This window comes from Taurulus bubalis (assembly GCF_910589615.1).
Source record: "Taurulus bubalis genome assembly, chromosome: 5".
Taxonomy (NCBI): domain Eukaryota; kingdom Metazoa; phylum Chordata; class Actinopteri; order Perciformes; family Cottidae; genus Taurulus; species Taurulus bubalis.
In genome coordinates, this window is record NC_136593.1 from 19,496,909 (window position 1) to 19,518,353 (window position 21,445).

Below are 21,445 nucleotides of genomic sequence, written 5' to 3' on the forward strand. Positions count from 1 at the left end.
GCCTTCAAAACCTATACTGGTCGCGATATACGAGGCTCCACTCAGAGGAACCGTTTCAGCATATTGAGCCAGGAGCCATGGGGAGACGTTGAAGCTAACGGCGGCTAACGTTAACACTACTCCTTTACGCTAACGTTACTCTCGCTTTCAGTTTCATTGTTTCTGCTTTAAGCTGCTGGTGTTACGTTGTGTGTCGCTAAACTACGCATCGAGAAACAACCACTAATACCAAAGAATCAGAGCCCGGTAGTAATGGCACTTTGAGCTTCTGCGGCTAGCTTGTGTCGCTGCTTAGTATTCCCTCACGTTACAACCCAGCGCTGGCGTCAGCTCACCTTTCTTAATTGTGGAAGCACTGTTTCGTTAACTAAACATGATGGACGGAGTTTACTGAACTGTCACCCCGTGCCTTCAGCGTTGACCTCGCGGGGAGGTCTGCACGTTCGGTCGTCGTCGAGTAGCTCGTGTGTATTTACGTTACAGTAACATAACGAACTGTGCAGCATGTTGTACACTTTCTAAACGTCGTTGTTGTGTTCCCCCTCCCAGGTTCTGTCATGACTAACTGAACGGCTGTCACCCATCCTGACGGCTCACCTGGGGGTGGGCTGCGTCCATGGACAGAGTGGAAACACACAACTTTTAAATGGGACGCGACGTCGACTGCAGAGGGCGTCTTCATTGTCTGCGGGGAAACCACAGGGAACCGCTCGGAGCCTGAACGGGTGCAACGATGAACGAAGGACCGCTGGAGACCCCGGTCCCCGACGGAGCGCCCGTGGAGGAAGATGCGGGGGGGCAAAGCACAGAGAAGAAAAGAGACGAAGCAGCATGGACATCTGAACCGACACCTGCACTGGAGCCGCGGGCAGCCTTTCACAGTGTCGCCACACAGAGACCCCCGAGCTCGGATCCTGTCAGGAAAACTCCAGAGGAAGCGGACGAGGCGGTCAAGGCCGCTGGCTGTGAGCCTCCCGTTGACTGGTTTGAGCCACTTGAGGATGATGATTATGATGATGAAAGTCTGGCAGGAGAAAGTGAAAGGAGTGAGAGCGTGGCGGGCAGCGAGAAGGTCTTCAAAAAAGTGTATCAGTAGGTTGCCCTTTTTTCTTGTCCTGTGGTCTGGAAACGAGCAGCATTATCTTTGGATTAGATTCAGCTTTTATGGCCAAGTGCAAGCATCATTTCCTCTTCTCACCATGCAGCTGCAGTGGTGCTCAGATCCTGTACTCATGTTCTGACTGAAGTCAGTATGAGAGTTTTCGATGAAATGGAATGATTGCAAAAATGATGTTTCAATGGCATGGAGGTTGACGTTTATAGCTGCTTGGTCGGACATGGAGTTTTATCATATGTGAGGTTTTACAAGGTTAAATAGGTATTCACTGTTGAATCAGCTGTTCAACTCAAACCGCTAAGCAACTTTGTCTCAAACTATGTGCACAATATACATCACACACTGTGTTTTCCCATGTGGCGTAAAGATTTCTAACGTGTATAATTCCTGTTTCCTCTTTTTTTTTTTTTTTTTATATCCAGGTTTCAAATGCCCCGCCGTAAACGATCACATCCCGATGAAGGGTGGGATGAGTGGCCAATACTTGGAGAAAGCTGGAAACGAAAAGAAGTCGTCCGGCGCTCCGGCTCTAGCATTGGACAGAAGGATGTGTATTACCTGAGGTAAATACTAGGGCTGGGGGAAAAAATCGACTCCGCATAGTATCGCGATAGTTTGCGTGTTGATATTGTATCAATCCACGGAAGCCAAGTATCGATCTTTTTTTTTTATGTAATCAATTATGGGAGGCATAGGAGAAATAAATGAGAAATGCGCCGTCGGCGTGTAAGTCAAATGTCTGGACTTCCTGTCACTCGTAGCGGCGCTGCTGCACAGCTGTTGCACAGGACAAAGTCCGCGACACGGCGCTGGTCAAAGACGTTAACTCAAGCATGAATCAAACTGGCTGCTGGTGCTCTCGTAGCGCTGGAAGCGGTAGGTGTTACGGATTAACAGGCAGCCGTGTTAACTGGTGACTTCCGGCCGAAAGTCGCCAGTTAACACGGCCGCCTGTTAATCCGTAACACCGTCATCCCGACGCAGTTCCAGGAGAAGTAATATTATGAACCCAGACACAACGGCGTTCAATGCTCCGACCTCTTTGGGATTTCCACAACAAGTATAAAGCAGAAATAGTAGTTATTTTCATGGTGGAGGCAGAAATGAAAACTCGGAGATAAACCACAGAGATAAGCCCCGCCCCCTCTCTGGCGCATCCAGCTCGAATGACGCCAATGCAGACTGTAACACAAGCAGTTCAGTTTGTCAGGTGCAACATTTATGAAAGTGTTGGTCAGTTTGTCTGCTTGACAATCACATTTTGCTGCAATAAAAATGATTGAATTAAGATGAACAGACTGAAAACGTTATCTTCTTTGATACAATATGTTGACAAAGTTTTCCTTTTGGGGACAATTTGCGGTGAAAAAAAGGGAATAAAATCGCAATACTCAATAAATCGCAGAATTGTGATCGAATCGGGACCCAAGTATCGCGATAGAATCGAATCGTGGGACCTCTGGTGATTCCCACCCCTAGTAAATACTGCAGTAGAAATGTAAACAAACTCAATGTACAGTTGTTTGAAATGCATGGGGCAGAACAATCTTATCATTTATATTTACTTTGTGGTCAAAATGTTGATTGTAATGTTGAAATTTGAGTGTTGCTATAAATGCACTGGGAGCATCTCTCTCCCCTAATACATGTTGCAGCATAAATTGAGCCAGAATTCTAAACATTTTCTGACCTAAGCATTTTAAATTTGAGAATTTGATGCTCTTTCTCTTTTTATATGGTTGTAGTTTGAATATCTTTGTTTTTTTTAACTGGTTGGACCCAGTTATCAATTTCAACAGTGTCACCTTTTGGCTCTGGGATCTTTTGATTGACATTTTACATTTCGTAGAATAAACAATTGACAAGTCAAAAGAATAATCCGCAGATGAATCAATAATTACAATCCTTGTTAGTTGCAGCCCTAATCACTTTTTCAAAAAGGGTTTTCTCACTGTCGTCATAGAAGCAGAAGCATGTGACTGAATGTCAACAGGATGTTGTCGTTTTTAGCAGTTGTCAGAAGTTGTAATTTATTTATTTCTTCACAGTCCGCGGGGCGATCGAGTGAGAAGCCGAGTAGAGCTGGTTTCATTGATGGACGGACAGCTTGACTTGTCAACCTTTAATTACAAGTCAGGAAAGTTCTACGATGGCGAAGCACCACCCGTAAGAATTCGACACAGAACAAAGGTAAAGGCCTTTTTTAATCATTTAAAACATTTAAGATATGCGTCTCTGTGTGTGTTTTACAGTTAGTTTCCTCCTCTTTCTTATCCGTTAGAGAAAAGTCCGTGAGCGTTCTTCCTCAGAGTCCAGCTGGATGGAGAGAGGAGACGGGGCAGACACTCCAGACTCCCACCACATGTCCACCCCCAGTCTGGGGCCCAAGAACCTCCAATCCAGCCAGACAAGTCTCTCCTTGCACAGTACAGTAGGAACGCTGAACAAAGGCTCACGCAATGAGGATCCACCTGCTGAAGATAAAATTAAACTTCCCCTTCCCTCATCATCCAGAGCGCTCCTGCTCCCCTCCATAAATGGAGAAGTTGGGTCAGAGGAAAGCACACTGTTAGTCCATTATTACTTGATTTCACATTTTCAGCATTTAACTGCCGATGTACCTATCAGGACACTTAAAATAAAAATGGTTTGTTTGTGTTGAGTTACATTATAAATAACATTATTATGCTTCCCTGCAGGGTCTGTGCCAGATGTGGAATTTCCTTCACAGGCACATGGTACGACAAACAACGGAAGAGGCCCTGCTGTCCCAACTGTTGGGGTAAGTTGGTTCATTTGTGTCATGATTCTGAGGAAAATTCAGCGTCAAAGAAAGAACTGAGCTACGGACACTCATCCAATTTGTTTATTTCTTTTCATTCCAGCAGCCTCAAAGTCAAAAGAGCATCCGATGGTTCGTTTCAGAAAGGTACAGAATTGCCTGTCTACAAGTTGTGTGAATGAACAAAAGCATTTTACCTGTTTTAACGCAAAAAAATATTACGCCTAGGGCCATTGGAATCGTATCAACAACACAATATTTAAACCATGGATTTCAGAATTCACACATTATTTTTCGTGAGCGAGTTGCGTGTTGTAACATTGGACAGTGTGAAAATTAGTTCTTTTTCACTGTGACGTAAAAGAGACATAGATATTATCTATATTGTCGTTTCCAGAATTGCAATACTGATGAAAATGTGCAGAAAATAATAAAATCTCTCTTTTCTTTCTCCCATGTCAACTGAAGTGGATTCCTTGTGGACAGTGCGTGGGATGTCACAACACAACGAACTGTGGACAGTGTGCCAACTGCAAGCATGGACTGCAGAGCCCAGAGTCCAGGAAACGCTTATGTCGGAAACGCAAATGCATATGTCCCATTCGCAAGGTAAGCTGCCGGCTACACAACGGTTATTGTTTATTTGGATGCTTACTGTTTATGTTACTTTTTCATTCATCCATCCATCCATTTTCAACCGCTTATCCGGGGTCGGGTCGCGGTGGCAGCAGGTTCAGCAGCTGTATCCGCTTGTATCCGAGACCTCGTTCTTTCGGTCACGGCCCGGAGTTTATGGCCATAGGTGAGGGTTGGAACGTGGACCGACCAGAAAATGAAGAGCTTTGCCTTCCGGCTCAGCTCCCTCTTCACCAAGACAGACCGGTACAGCGCCTGTTTTACAGCTGCAGCCGCATCGATCCGCCTGTCGATCTCCTGCTCCACCTTACCCTCACTTGTGAACAAGACCCCGAGATACTTTAACTCCTTCGCTTGGGGTAGGCAGTTTGTCCCCACCTGGAGGGAGCAATCCAACGGTTTCTGGCAGAGCACCATGGCCTCAGATTTGGAGGTGCTAACTCTCATCCTTGCCACTTCACACTCGGCTGCAAAACGCCCCAGTGAATGCTGGAGGTCACGGTCCGAGGAGGCAAACAGGACCACATCATCCGCGAACAGCAGAGAGGCGATCCCGAGACTCACAAACCGGATCCTCTCCGCCCCCTGGCTGCGCCTAGATATCCTGTCCATGAAAGTCACGAACAGGACTGGTGATAAAGGGCAGCCCTGGCGGAGGCCAACACCCACCGGGAACGTGTCTGACTTATTACCGAGGATACGAACACAGCTCCTACTGCAGGCGTACAGAGACCGGATGGCCCGTGCCAATGGGTCCGGCACCACATACTCCCGCAGCACCCCCCACAAAAACCCCCGAGGGACCCGGTCGAAAGCCTTCTCCAGGTCTACAAAGCACATGTAGACTGGTTGGGCGAACTCCCAGGACCCTTCCAGTAGTCTTGCGAGGGTAAAGAGCTGGTCCACTGTTCCACGGCCGGGACGGAATCCGCACTGAATCTGAGGTTCGACAATCGGTCGGAGCCTCCTTTCCAGCACCCTGGTATAAGCTTTTCCCGGGAGGCTGAGCAGTGTGATACCACGATAGTTCGAGCACACTCTCCGGTCCCCCTTCTTGAAGATGGGAACCACCACCCTGGTCTGCCAGTCCATGGGCACTGTTCCCGACCCCCATGCGACACTGCAAAGGCGTGTCAGCCAGGACAGCCCAACAGTGTCCAGCGTTTTCAGCACCTCAGGGCGGATCTCATCCACCCCCGGCGCCTTGCCACCAAGGAGCTTTTTGACTACCTTAGTGACCTCTGCCAGGGATATAGGTGCATCCACCCCAAGGTCTTCAGGCACTGCCCCCTCTCCAGGGGACATACGGCCGGGTTTAGGAGTTCCTCAAAGTTCTCTTTCCACCGCCCAACGATGTCCACAGTCCGGGTCAGCAGTTCCCCCCCGCTGAGAACAGCCTGGGGTAGGCCCTGCTTTCCCTTCCTGAGCCGCCGGATGGTTTGCCAGAACCTCCTTGAGGCCAACCGAAAGTCCTTCTCCATGGCCTCCCCGAACTCCTCCCATGCCCGGGTTTTAGCATCCGCAACAACCACAGCTGCAGCCCTACTGGCCTGCCGGTACCTGTCACCTGCTTCAGGAGACCCCTGGGCCAACCAGGCCCGAAAGGCCTCCTTCTTCAGCTTGACGGCTTCCCTCACCCCCGGTGTCCACCACCGGGTTCTCGGGTTGCCGCCACGACAGGCACCGATGACCTTCTGGCCACAGCTCCTAGCGGCCGCGTCCACAATAGAGGCTTTGAACATGGTACACTCGGATTCCATGTCCCCAGCCTCCCTCGGGATGTGTGAGAAGCTCTTCCGGAGGTGGGAGTTGAAGACCTCCCGGACAGGATCCTTCGCCAGACGTTCCCAGTTCACCCTCACTACACGTTTGGGCTTGCCAGGTCTTTCTAGCCGACTCCCCCGCGGCGCTCAGCCGGGAGTTCGTGAGTATCCCCACTCCTGCCCGGCGCCTCTCACCCTAGGAAACTCCAGAAAAGGACAAAGTCTAACCCTTCTCCAGGAGCTTGGTTCCAGAGCCCGTGCTGTGCGTGGAGGTGAGCCCAACTATATCTAGCTGGTACCGCTCCACCTCCTGCACCATTTCCGGCTCTTTCTCCGCTAGCGAGGTGATGTTCCACGTCCCTAGAGCTAGTCTATGCTGCAGGCGATCGGCTCGCCCAGGTCTCCTGCCTGGCCCGCCGCCCGGTCTGCATAGCACCCGACCCCAATGCTTCCCCCCGCGGGTGGTGAGTCCACAGGGTTGCTGGTCCATGATCTTTTTTCGGGCTGAGCCCGACCGGGCCCCATGGGTGAAAGCCCGGCCACCAGACGCTCGCCGTCGAGCTCCCCTCCTGGGTCTGGCTCCGGGAGGGTGCCCCGGTTTCCCTTGTCCGGGCGAGGTAGCTTCATTCCGTGGGCCATAAATCATCAGGATTTTTTAAACCGCTCTTAGTCTGGGCTCTCCCCCGAGACCTGTTTGCCTTGGGAGATCCTACCAGGGGCTGACGCCCTGGACAACATAGCTCCCAGGATCACTGAGCCACTCAAACTCCTCCACCACGTTAAGGTGGCGATTCAGCAGAGGAGTTTTTTTCATTCGTGCCTTTTTTATTTTCTTTTTCTTCTGTATGTTCCACCAGGGTCCTGGAATTGGAGGCTTCATCCCGCAAAAACCTTATAATGACATTCCTGACATGTATGAGGACAGCATGAGTTTCCAGGTAATAATCCACTAATATGCGACTATTTACAAGAGATACGATCAAAGATTTCCATGTGCTGGGCTACAAGCCATGCGTTCTTCTTGAACTTCATGTGTAAACAACCGGTGATGATGTATAACCATTTTTGTTTTCTGTGTCTCATTTTAAAGCGAAGTTTCCACTGTCACTCAGTCACTATTGATCTTTAAATTAAAGGGATGATTGGCCCGAGAATAATCTCCTTTCTATACAATCAGGGTCCGACTTGTTTCAGCTATTCCAAATGACCCACAATGTAAGGTTGTAATAACAGTGTAGTTATGCACAGGGGCTTTGACACTGTAAATTAATTGGATTCATGTAAGTTCTCACAACATCCTTTTTTATTTTACAGAGTGAATTTACAGACTCACAGGTAAGATTTTCTAATACTACGAGACCAAAGTCCATCTCTAATACTCAATGTTATTGTCACATGATATTCCCCACTCTGACTGATGTTTAACTCGCAGCACCCGAGTCTCAAAAGCAGCGACACGGAGAACTTCTCGGTCAACGTGGACGTGGACGTGGACGACGACGAGGACATGTCAACCGACGATGATGATGATGTGAGTTATTTCCCTAACAGAAAGTGATTGCCTAAACTTCTCAAGTCACATGTATGCTTTGCTGTCCGTTTGTATTCTCATTATAGTCATAGTCAGAATGTTGATAAATATACAGTTTAATTTGGAACAAAAAACAATATTTACAGCAATGGGGAAAAATAATTTTCCCAGTTCAGGTCTTCAGGTTTTCAACAGGTGTTAAAGATGAATGATGCGTTTCATGAAGGGGAGCCAGTAGTACACTTGTCCACAATGTAGTTCAAATTTGAATATTACATTCAGAAAACCGGCGAAACAAACACAAAAGAATGCATGTTTCCATCCACTACCGTGATTAAAGATTGCCTGTCAGACCTAAAATGATGAAAAACCATGTGGTGAAGGTTACAGCCTCCTCATCGCTCTGATATTAGACACCTGAGTGCTTATTTATTAAGGCTGTTTCCTTTTCCACCTCAACCAAATACAATTTGTTTATTGTCCAAATTTCTGGTGTTTATTTTTTAATATGCAAACTGAAAATGGGCATAAAAACAGGTGTATGGAAAACACATTTTGCTGTCCCGTAGAAAGGACAAAAAGGTACACAGTGTGTTGCGATTTGATCATTTGGGTTCGCCTTCTTTATTATTCAGTGGCATAAGAAGCGGAAGCGACGGGCCTGTGGAGAATGTAAAGCCTGTCTCTGCAGGAAAGACTGCGGCACTTGTGATTTCTGTGTAGACAAACCCAAGTTTGGAGGCAGCAACAAGAAGAGGCAGAAGTGTCGACTACGCCAGTGTCAGAGACAGGCAATGGTAGGGCTTTATTCTGTTTTAGCAAATGTGTTTCTCGTCGTAGGGATGTAAAAGTGTTTGGTTTTTAAATATCGCTGCAACATTTGGCAGAGACACTTGCTGCCTTACCAAAGGGGACAAGGTGACCATGGGCCAGATGGCCTGTTGCTGCCGGGCCGGCCTCGACCTCACTACACCTACAGCCGGAAGCCAGATTTTAAGAAAAATAGAGGATCACAATATGGCTTGGACTTCACCGACAATGAAGACGAAGACTGTAACGTAAAACCAGTGAGTTCTCCATGCCTGTGGTGATTTTTATTTTCTTCTTGTCGTGCTTGTTTTCGAACATAGTTTCATTTGCCCGCAGCTAAAACCCTCAACGTTAAAGAATCATTTTTTGGGGGGGTTCTTCTTCTTTCTTCGCTTATTTTCCCACCGCTGTAGATAACCTGGAACTCTGCGGTGGCCAGCGGGAGCAAATATTTATATGGACTGGATGTAAGGAACCAACTACCAACTTCGCAGGTTTGAATATTGATTATTATCTACATGTTTTTATATGTCACACTTATCTCACCACTCAGACAGTCAACTTTTTTCTTTCAGCAGTTGAATTCGATGGATCTCCAAGTGCTGAATGGGCTTCCTGACAGAGTTCCCCACATCAGCAGCAACCACAACAGCTCTGAACTGGTAAGTTTACATTCTGCCCTTCTTTTTTGTTTTAGTAATGATGCACATATTTTCCTCCATTAGGCCAAAAAAGTGAGGGATTCTGTGATTGGCAGTAGTGTCTGTTTTAGCTTCAGGAGCATTTTGCTTGAGATGTCCCTCAGACAAAATAGTGTCACTTTTCTTTTTCGGATGATTTTCAAATGCTCAATTGCACCAAACTTGACTGATCATGTGAGTCACCGGGCTTCCTGTTTACACTTTCCTTTACAAATGCTCTTGGCATCGTGTCCATTTCCTTAGGTTTCTGTTGTCAAGCTGTTCTTTGTCCTGTGGCTCAGTGGGATGAATCCAGGCCTGCTTCCAGTTCAGCTGGTCCAGGCTTTTCTTTTTTTTTAAACCAGTAATTAGCAATCTTTACCCCTGTGTTCCATTTCGAGGTTGGTGGATATTTTTGCAACAGTGTGCTTGTGTGGATGGATATCCTTCTTCCGCTGTCCGCTGCGCTCTTGTTGGTCAATGTGAGGGCACATATGTTCATTTGGTGGGACATTTTGCCTTCATTTCACAGGTTGACAACGTAGACATTAGACACAGACAGGAGGCGTGAAGAGAGGAAGAGGCGGGGACTTGACATGCCACAAAGGCAGATGGAATAAAAACTGTGGATGTCGCTATTCTATGCATTCTAGGCACCAGGCCACCTTTATAAAGGATGTATGTCACTGCCAAGCTGTTTGTTCCTTCTCCTGGTCACCCATCTCTTCTTAGCTTTATAACATGTTTTGTCACTTGATCAGATGAAAATATCTTATTCTTCGTGACCCTTCATCACTGCAGTAGCATTCTGTGTTTTGGGCCCTTAGCTATCTAAACAAGGACCTAACAAGGTAGTCAATGGGGGGGGCAGTATTCGGTATCTGCTTGTTGGCATGTTTCATTGAAGCCATATGTTTGCACTGAGTGAAATATCTAAACCCAAGACTGCGTGTGACTTTTATGTCGGCACCATTCCATCCAAATATAAATACTCCGTGGTGTAAATGTGTTGTGACATATTTGGTATCTTTGGAAACTTCTGGCTCTCCACTAGAATTTGAAATCAACCACTGCAGGTGTGAAGAATGTTTGTAGTATGCAATCCTCGGGTGTGCCAGCTGGGTTTTAGAGGTTAAGTGGCGCTTGCCACATGCCCCACTGCGTCCCGCAAACTACACTGTTTGTTGTTTGGTTCAGTGTCTGCTGGCAAAGGCTGAATTAAGCTTCATATTTTCATATACTCCTGGTTCTAGTGCAAATACTGACGGCGCACATATTCTGCTTTTAGTATTTCTTTCACGTACAATGCTGATGAGGCAGAAGTATAAAGGCGCTTCATTTGGTGATTTTTTTTTTTTTTTAATTGAGCCAAAAAAAACTTTGGCCAAAGATTCAACCTTCTTCAGGCGGATCGCGCCCCAACTTGCTTGCTGCCCAGTAGAAAGCAATCCTCTGGTCCGTCTCATGTTTACCACTTGAATGTCAGTAAAATGTTCCAGTCTGTTTGGATCGAATGACAATAGTTTACGAGCGAGGGATCGCAAGTGTTTCAGATCAATGTTGCTCTTCTGTTACCTCCAAAGCTGCTGAAATGACCAGCTTTTAAAATACTTTGTTGTATATTCACAGTTGGCCAGGTAGGCAACATATGATGTCGCTAACATCTTTTAAAAATGTTGGTTCACGTCAGGTTGTCACAGATTTACAAACTTCTACCAATACACAAATTGGACTTTAATGATGCTCATAGTGTTCAGTTCTTCTTCTTCTTCTTCTTCTTCTTCTTCTTCTTCTTCTTCTTCTTCTTCTTCTTCTTCTTCTTCTTCTTCTTCTTCTTCTTCTTCTTCTTCTTCTTCTTCTTCTTCTTCTTCTTATTATTATTATTATTATTATTATTATTATTATTAATTTTTTTAACTGTTTTTGAGGAGTTGATCAAACTTCATGTTCATTTTAAAGGCTGAAGTTTCTGATGCCGTTGCATTGACTAAGGTTTCTCCAATATGTTGTGCATCCCATTATAAATGATAAAGATAGACAAATGCTTAATAATACTGTATAGTTAAACGGCACCCCACTACACCCTCGTAAATGATCATACGCCACATTTGAACCTTCATGGACGTGGGCTTTATCGCAGGATTGTTGTACAAACAGAGTGTAAGCTTAAACCGCTGGCTCAAAGCCAGTTTATACTCCACTTATACTTCCACTGTAAAATGTAGTACCATTGGGTTTTTATTACGGGTGTAGAACTGTCCCATGATCTAATACAAAACAATAGATGCTAGTTGTAATCAATACAGCGCTCTGCACTTGAAAGCTGATTTGATGCGGCTGACATTCCACTTGATCTTATGTTTTTATTTGCACATGAATTACTGTTGCAGTTAATAGCTGAGCTCATGAGTTCACCCTTATCAATTCAGGACCAGCTAAGCAGATGGGATGCAGTGAAATTGCGTGCAGGCAGAGCGGGTCGAAAGCATGCCGACGAAATGGAGGAGGATGATGATGACGACTTTGACGACTTTGACGACGATGAAGAGGAGGAGGAGGAGGAGGAGGAAGAAGAGGAGGAAGACGAGGGAGAAGAAGAGGATGAAAAAGATGAGGAGGAGGAGTTGCCCATGGTAATGGTCCTGCCTCGATTTTTCACATTAGTTGACAAAATATATCTCTCTCCACATAATAATACCCTCTGTTGCTCTCTGCAGATCACACAGATCTTCAGTTTGGCTGACAACCCGTCTGGCAGCGGTGCGGACATAGAAAACCAGCTCATGAAACTGCTCCAGTCTTTGCGCTCCTCTGCAATGCCCATCATGTGGTACGCCATCATGGTGGCGGGCCCGCAGCTGCAGCTCGTCCAGTGCTCCAAACAGTCCAGCCTGAGCGACACCATCGTGCTGATCGACCCGGGCTTCTGCTACCAGGTCACCGTCCAAAAGCAGCCGTTGCTCCCCACCCACCCGCTGTACGACCAGTACCCGGCGCGCCTGACCTCTGTGACGGAAGTGGTCAGTCTGCTTTTGGGCCTGGAGGAGTATGTTGTGTGCCAGGGACTGCCCCCCAAAGAGCCGTTGTCTAAAACAGACCCGATCATACTCGAGCGGGCATCGACGTGTGATTTCTTGGTGATGAAGAAGGTGAGCGTCTGCACCAACTGCAGAGCGCTGCGGGGACTTTAACCTCAGCAGAGGCAGAAGACGATCTGTAACCACAGTGGAGACCACCGATTCTCTGGTGCAAATATATATATATGAGATATGGCATTTTACAGATTTACCTCCAGACTGTAGTATGATGTGATCATTTGAGGAATCACCAAAGGCATTCCAGGAGCTGGGACGTTATAACCCAGGCGTGTGTCTTCTCAGATGTCTACTGTTGTGTTGTTGTAGGTCTTCTCTTCATGACTGTTATGTCAAGATTTTGGGCAGTATGACGGACAAGGAGGAGTTGGTTGATTCACACTCTTGCTGGAGGAATCGATGACCCTCACCATTATTACATCTTTAAATAGTCGTTTGACCACAAATTCTGTCTCTCAGCCCCAAAAATGAAGCTGAAGCTCCTTGCAGTGATCCCTCATATTTTCACCAGCAACATTGGATACTGTGTCATGTGTATAAATAAGTTATGTGTGCATCTTGTACTGCTTTTTTTTTTTTTTTAAATAGTAAATTATATTGTGATCGCTACATCCGTTGCAGTTGCTTTCTTAATGTTTCCTTCATGTTCGCTTGATTTCTTTTTTCTCGTTAGATTCACAAAATTCATTTAGCAATACTTTTAGTGATTCATCAAAATGTGCAACACTGGCACTAAATTATTGGGTATACCAGAAAAGTATTGGGTATACCAGCAAATGCTGTTAAAGGACTTGAAAAGATGACTGTGAAATATGCTCTGTAAACAAGACACTGATTTCATAGCATTCTCTATGGATGTAAAGAAACAACAGCAGCAAACTGGAGAAATACATCTCTACAAATTGACCAAAATATTACAAATGTATGCTTAAAGCTTAATCATTAGAGGGGAACGCAATTTAATGAACCCACAATGTGTACAATATAACTAGTCAAGCATTTCTCAAAAAGTCACTAAAAACCTTTAACTGATATGCATTATGGAATATTCATACAGCATAAAGGTCAGTCATGATGACCTACATGCTCCAGTTGGGACGCTGTTTCCAGACAACAAATGTGTTGCTTTAACATTGCAGCTTCATGTCAGTGAAAGCCACTATTTAATAAAAAAGACATTTAAGGTAGAGATTACCAGAAGACATGTGGAAGACTAAAACCAAGTCAATAAAAGCTCTCTGGTCAGATTAAAATTTGTATTGCGTTGGAGTCAATACTTCAGCATTAATTTTATTTTTGTGATATATTTATAATTATTTAAATCAGTTTGACATCAGATATATTGTCTATTTGAATTTTTCCGATAAAGCAGTGAAGCTTTATTCTAATCTTGTCACATTTAAAAAACGATGAACATTTTACAACGAGCAACATCATCTTTTCCACATGCATCATCATTGTTTGGGCTGCGGCAGATGCATTTGCAGTCTATAAGACACTGGATGGTTTTTGATTGGCAGATTCAACATCTGGAATATGGTAAAACTCACAATAGTGAGATAAAAGTACTTATCTTTCGTCAAATGTGTTTTCCGAAACGATATCCTTAAATGAAACTGGTGGTGTAGCCAAAAGTGATTTTTCAGATGACAACGTTATGTATTTATTAGGATGATAGAATTGTCTTAAAGCTCTTTAAAACACGTCCCTCCATCTCTGTTGTTCACTATGATGATATGGCATTTCATATATTGGTACTTTATTAATGTGGAAGTTTATGCACTCTTCACATATATATATATATATATATATATATATATATATATATATATATATATATATATTTTGTTATTATGGTTTCCTCAATTAATGGCGCAGATTTTGAAATGTTTGGGATGAGGTCATATTTCTTTAAAAAGCTATTTTGGACCTTTAAATTCAAAACCTATTTAGAGAATTGAAACAAGCATGCCCTGTCTTTAGCTCTCTGAAGGAATGACATTTTCTTGCTGCCTTGCTTTTAGTATATTTATCAAATATATCTGTCCTACGTCCTACATCTGAGTCACATCTTGAGGAGAATTAGGAGTGAGTTAGGAACAGTGAAAGCCCAAGGTTTTCTCTACTAATGACCACTGCTGCTGCTTCCTTTGCATAGCTATTTATATCCTATTTGTTAGGGTGTAATATGTGGCGCGACCTCAGTAAATTGAGCCAGATACTATTTAATTAACTGTCAGAGTAGTTAACTTGTGGGTTGCATTATTGGTTTTTATTATTAAGCATTGTTTCAGTGGGAACCACAGCTAATGCCTGGCCTATATTTGTTGTATTGCTTAAGAGACTTTGATCTGTGATCCATCCATCCATGTATGGGTTTGATGTAAAAGCATCTCTAACTCCCCCAGAAACTAGTTTAGCTGATTTACAGTCGCTTGTTATGAGAGCACTGACATGTACTGTGTGTCAGTGTTCAACAAACCTACAAATTATTAAATTTGTTTTTGTATCTTTCAGATATATGCATTTAAATATCAATATTTATAATATCAGGGCACACTAATGTGAATTTAAATATATATATATATCTATACTGAATATATTATTAAGACGTTATATTCTAAATATAGAAATTTAAATTGGAAAACTATACATATATAAATATATCTATACATCCTTTTTTATTAATATATAAATATGTATTAATATATACATATTTACTTATATATGTATTTATATATCTGATGTATTTTTCAAATATATGCATTTCAATTTATAATATCAGTGCACATTAATGTGAATAAAAAAATATATATATATTACATACTAAGATGTTATATTACAAAATATAGAAATTTGAATAATACAAATATTTATACATGTATATACATTTATGTATGTATACATATTTGTATTATATATATATGTAAATATTGATTGATATATATATACATTTATTTAAATATACTTATTTATATATATGTACATATTTATATATATTGATCGATATATACATATATATATCGATAATATATATATATATATTTATATATATCCTACTTTTAGGGAGAAGGACTGCTCCAGCACTACACACCATTTCAGTTATTCAGTTATTTTTGTTCCCTTTTTTTATATCATGATTGTACTATTCACCGTCATTGTGCGCGTGCCAAAGCAACACATGGAGTACAACATTTGTATGACAGGCTTAAGTGGCGCACGCACTGAAGGCAAGTTCCATCTGGGAGGGGCGTCGTTGCCGTGACAGTGTTGAGTCCGCTGGCTGTGTAAAATAGGAGGGCTTGTCATCCGGTGCAGAAGGGAAACCTTTCTTCTCCTCTGAAAAGCAGGTCTGCTGAGATGCGCAGGGTTCCGACACAGCGGAGCTCGCGAGGCTGCTGGTGAATTACAATTGGGATACGAAGCCACCATGACCCCCCCCACCCCCCTCGTATATCACAAAGTAGCGCACGTTTAATTAATTGAAGCTCTCTTCTGGTGGTGGGGGGGGGGGGGCTTGTCCCGCGGTCTCACGCAGGAATGATTCTTCTCGGCTTGGTTTCGCTACAGAGGACCATGGAGACCTCCGAAGACATCGGTCATGCTCTCTGGTAAGAGGTGGGGGGGGGGGGGTCTGCTCCAAGATGTCCTTCTCGTCCCGGCTGGGCGTATTTACGAACAGCCTATATTCTCTGTAAAAAAAGAAAGAAATAAGAAGCCTGGCCTACATAGGAGATTACAAGACGTTATTTGCTGTGCTTCTGTTATAACCATTTGGCCGCGCGTGCGTCGTGTCGTAAACACACCGTGTTCCGGGCATCATGTCAGTCCGCGACACACCTGCGAGATGTTATTGCTGCCGTGCATTAATTAGGACGGTGTGTTTCATTACCAGCCCGCAACCGACTATGCAGATGCGGGATGGCTGCAGCCTCAGAAAGCCGGGCTCTAATGGTGAGGGAGGGGGAGACAACACATGCTGTGCACGCGCTCCACGCTGTGCTTAACAACACGCCTGTAAATTGGACGCAAGAACGGTGTATGAGATGAAAATCCAAATATGTGCGCCGTTCGTGTCGCGCTCGCGCGCTGTGTTCCAGCGGCTGGAAACGGGGGGAGAGCACCGCGTCTGTCCGCTAAAAGGGCCGGGACTGCAACAGCAGCGGAATCTGCGTGAATTCCAATGGGAAGCTGGAAAGGACCAACAATCTGTGTCATGCTTCTTGGTGGGGGTGGAGGAGGTGGGGACACATAACTTCTCCCTGCTACTGCGTTGTTGTGGAGCGAAACAGGCGGCAGTCTGCGGGGCCTTATTGAGTCCACTGTTCTCATTTATGAATCCGGCCCGTTCTCATGTGCAGCAGCCTTAAGCCCTATTATTAACAGATTCCTGAACAAGGATGTCTGTCTGGATCTAAAAAAACTAATGTGTGTGTGTGTGTGTGTGTGTGTGTGTGTGTGTGTGTGTGTGTGTGTGTGTGTGTGTGTGTCGGTGGGGGGGGGGGGGGGGGGGGGGGGCAGTTGGTGCCTTCAGGGGCATTCAGTTAGCCCGCCCCTTGATGTACCTGGGAAATCTCTCTCTCTCTCTCTCTCTCTCTCTCTCTCTCTCTCTCTCTCTCTCTCTATCTCTCTCTCTCTCTCTCTCTCTATCTATCTATCTATCGGCAATGTGTGGTGGAGCCGTTTTATATGTATAGGTGATCATTCATGTTCGGACGGGGGGATTTTGACACACATGTGTGTGTTTTTGTTTTCGCCCCTCTTTGTTCGCTGTTACGTGGCACTCTACTTTATTTATTTCTTTAAACTTGCCCAGGTACGTTTACGCACGTACATGAAATGTCACCGCTGCATTGATCCTGGGCACCATAACGGTGTCAAACAGCTGGTGAGTGTCTCGCTATAAGGGACACGTGGAAGATGGAATCAGGTAAACGAACCCTGGGGTTCAGGGACAAAGGCTCCACCCACTGAGCCACCCCGCTATTTACGCACGCGCTCCCTGTGGTTTTTCACGCTAATGCTAAGTGTTACCATTCAGTCAAACACCACGGACTTTGCCCCAGTTTGGCACAAACACAATTCCTTTTGCCATTTTGTGACACCAAGGGGACACTGATCCATTTACGAGGCCCTTAAGACACGGACTGACACGGTCTGAGCATCTGGTTCAGGAGCACACTGACTGGCAGGCATGCAGATTTAGTGGGATGTGATCACCCACCCCGCCCCCGATCCTGAGAACCTCTCGGTCAAACCTTTTTACGTGAACATTTGCATATAGGTTTAAAATGAAAATATGCTTTTGGCCTCGTCCGATGCGCCTTGGTGCTTAGTGTGTGAGCTCAGGGGATCAAATCCCAGACCCTATCAAATGTTGGATAACACCCGAGCAGTTGTGTTTTCATTTAATGGCTGAGAGAGAGAGAGAGAGAGAAAGAGAGAGAGAGAGAGAGAGAGAGAGAGAGGGAGAGAGAGAGAGAGAACTCACATGTCTTCTTGTCGTGAAAAAACACAACCTCCCAAAAAAGTACAAAAGAATCAGATCAGGCGGTTGCATTCATGGTTGTAAGTGTAAGGCTGTGGCTGAACATCATAAGCAGCTTGAACTCCCTCCGAAACCAAACAAAGTGGATTACAGCCACAGTGGAGCATAAAAACAACAACATTGGAATATGTACAGAAATCCCTCCAGGTGTTGCAGCGCAAAGGGAAAATGCACACGAATAATCCCCTCGGACGTTAGCTCCGCATTCCTTTCTTTATTACTCCCCCCACCACCACCTCAGCATATCAGCATCCAGGTGGATAGCAATCACCAGGATTGCTTTGTCTCACCGGCGGTGGCTCATGTGTCAAACGTGCAAAGGTGAGCGTCAAGGCCACGGAGGCTGAAACGGGATTGGTCAGTCGGCGCTAAGCTGCCCTGCTGCGTGTGATAAACGTGTTATAAATCAGTATTTCATGGATGCAGAGGGCACGAGAAGAGAGCATATTAGTTGGGGGCAGGGGATAGGGGTCACCTGACCTCCCATCAGCCCTGCAGCTCTTCGGTTGGGGGGTTGTTCAGGTGGAGGTACTTCAGTAAATCCTCGCCACGGAATCGGTTGTATATGTCTGACCGTCACTGATCTCTTTATCATGCAGGGACCTGTTTCCCTTCTTTTGCGACGCCACTGGTGCGCACATGAACCTGTTTTGGTTACCATGTGTACGTTCACTAACAGCAGCAGCTGTGTCAACACCAACAGGGCTGCCGGCCTCACCTGTCCGAGGAGGGCCGGTCTCAGCTGCCCCCCTTTCTTTTTGGTATCGCCCCGTCCAACGGGACCGGAACACTCTGCGCCTCCCGCTTGTTGCAGGGGGCATCTATACCGTTAAGGCTTTACTGTAAGTCATGAATATATCTGTTATGTAAATGCTGTTGACAACAGCAGCCTGTTCCCGGCACTCTTGGGCCAGATAAAAGCTGACGGCGGAGAGAGTGAATCTCTTTAAGAGCCGGGAGGCGTCGCGTTTGTCAAGGGATGAGAAAACTGGTTATAAAACTGTTGCCTGTAGGAATTTAGCTCGGCTGTGTTGTGATCTAATATGTATGCCTCCTAAACCGATAGGGGAGAGAGCAGAGCAGTGGACGCGCTGGGATCGGGCCTACCTTACAGGCCTCAGTGTGTAGCCCCCGTCGGACCTGAATATTAAACCCCTCGCTGATTTGCATTCGTGTGATGCGCGCGGGGGGACGACGCTCTCACCGCGCGGCTCATGTTTTAATCAACGTGGCTCCCACAGTGCTATCTCCACCACCAGCACCACCACCTTCCCCTGAGCCCGGCCCCCCCCCCCCCCTCTCTCTCTCTCTCTCTCTCTCTCTCTCACACACACACGTACGCGCACACCTGGCCCAGGCAACACGTGTTTTGACGATCGCCATGCGTTCATGTCTCTCGGACCCGCATCGCCTCCGATTCCTCGTTTGATGCCGCTCCCCGTGAGTCTGGTGCTTTATCTGATCCTTTCGTCGTCCCTCCGTATCTCCCGCAGGCTTCTCTCTGGAATGTGCCGCCCGCCTCGTGTTGTTTTTGCAGGCCTTACCTGGCTGTACCTCTCTGCCCACATCTGTACGCCAGATGTTCGCGCAGTGAGCGCTTGACTTCAGACGACTGGTGCTCTCAGGTGTGCCATTCGTTCTGCTCAGTAACAGTGGTTAGACTCGTCCTGGTCTCAAAGCCATACTTGAACATTGTGTTTGGTGCACTCAATTTTCTTTTTTAGTTCTTTGCAGAGACCTCATCAGAAATGGTGGCTCATATTGTGATGCCTTTTTGTCATTTCCCTTAGTTGCCACCTTTTCTGTTTCAGCATATCTTTTTTTATAACTACTGCTTTTGGCTTGCTACTAAATACATGTTTTGTTCAGGCCAAACAAATAGCAACAGCTGCTGTTGGATTTTCTTCTTCACAGAAAGACCTAAAAGCTTCCACCAACTGGATAAATTGTCGGTTACACTGCAGTGAGACTGAGGTGTAGCAGGATGCGTAACCTTTACTGAACAATAGACTATAACGGGTCGAGGGTGAATGCTGAAGCAGTGCCACGGTGTTTTTGTGAAGTGTCACACTGTTTCACATGTAGTCAGTTGACGCCAGTGGCACACCAGACCCACACACACAGAAGGCGTTGTGAAGGTGCAGAAGTTGGGATTTGTTGAATGTGTGAAAATTGCAGTCTTTGTACATTGAGACCTCAGATGTGTGTTGTCCTGTAGAGAAGTACGTAGAGTACGTAGAGCCAATGCCTTTTCTCTAGCGGGCCTACTCAGCCTCGCTGTGCGGACATGACGCAGCTGCCTTGTTCGTTCCCCGGTGAAGGTCCTTCTCAGTATATTAGATTGACTTCAAATCGAGTTATCCCTGGCTTCACTTTTGTGTAACAGGATTCATGTGACAACCTTTTTTTGTGTGTGCGGTCGTAACTCTGCCATTTGTTTGTGTGAAAGGCCCTACGTGTCTGTCGGGGGCAGGTCAAGCACGTCGGGGGGCTTTCACACGTACCGGGGCAAACAGCAGTCACTGGTTCAGTTCCCAGGACGGTGGGATCAACGCAAACAAGTGTTTCAAGTATGCCTTCAACACAAAAGAGAGCCTCATTCTTAATGTTGTTTCTGGGTGAAGAAAACTAAACACTACGTCTTACTGACCCCCAATAAGCAAACAAACAAACAAACTGGAGACAGCCGCTCAGGACTAAATGATGGATAAATGTTTCCTTTCGAAGAAGATGTGAATGCTGGCAGAAGTAGGACGGATGGATCATTTTGCTTCAGCCCCTTCGAGGCCCTCAGTCTAGATTTGAGGGTTGAATGGAGTCGTTTTATGATTTACTCGACTGGCGAGGCGCTTGTTTATGGCAGCGTAGAGTAAGAGGCTTTTGGCAGTAAAGGCGACCGCTATTTTTGGATGTGGAGTCTCTATTGGGCATTAGGGGCAGAGACTTTGTTCGTAATGAACCTCCATTATGTGGTGGGGAAAAGGCGCACCTGAAACACTGCTCACATGCGACAGTCGAGTGAAAGCAGCATTTCCTGTCCGAGGGTTTTCTCTTTACTTGTTCCATGTCGGGCAACAGTTTCCTCCTCAGCAGAGCTATCCGATATGTAAGAGCTATACAACATAGTAAACACAATTCTACGCAAAGTGAGTTTCTTGTAATCCTTGATATTTATGACAGCAGGAAAGAGGAAACTCTGCTGAACGTTGCATTTTACTCCTCGCCTGCTTTGCTTCTGGCTCTGTTCCTCTGGCCCCCCTTCCCCTCTTCTGTATCAGCGCTATAGCTGTTGAGCTATTGAGACATAAAACACTGAGGGTTTTAGGTTTCTCTCCCTCCGTTTTCTGCCCATACATTATTCATGTTACTTGTCCTGTCTCATTTCCTTCTCTTTGCAAATTAATTGGTCGCTAATTGTATCTGAGTGCTAATTTTAGAGTATTACTCACTTTCAGAATGCCTTAAGGTGCAAGTTAAGTTATC

At 45.5% G+C, this 21,445-nt stretch overlaps 1 protein-coding gene across 1 annotated transcript; it reads left to right on the forward strand.

Annotated features, from left to right (window-relative positions):
- Positions 1 to 733: 733 nt before the first annotated feature.
- Positions 734 to 12,963, forward strand: mbd1b (methyl-CpG binding domain protein 1b; the record flags this gene model as incomplete). Its single annotated transcript, XM_079218776.1, has 15 exons — positions 734 to 1,092; positions 1,540 to 1,680; positions 3,494 to 3,685; positions 3,817 to 3,899; positions 4,003 to 4,046; positions 4,368 to 4,508; positions 7,156 to 7,236; positions 7,613 to 7,633; positions 7,731 to 7,829; positions 8,438 to 8,626; positions 8,717 to 8,896; positions 9,053 to 9,133; positions 9,215 to 9,301; positions 11,749 to 11,952; positions 12,037 to 12,963. 15 exons carry the CDS (start codon positions 734 to 736, stop codon positions 12,508 to 12,510), a joined length of 2,376 nt encoding a protein of 791 aa, XP_079074902.1. The 3' UTR covers positions 12,511 to 12,963.
- Positions 12,964 to 21,445: the final 8,482 nt, after the last annotated feature.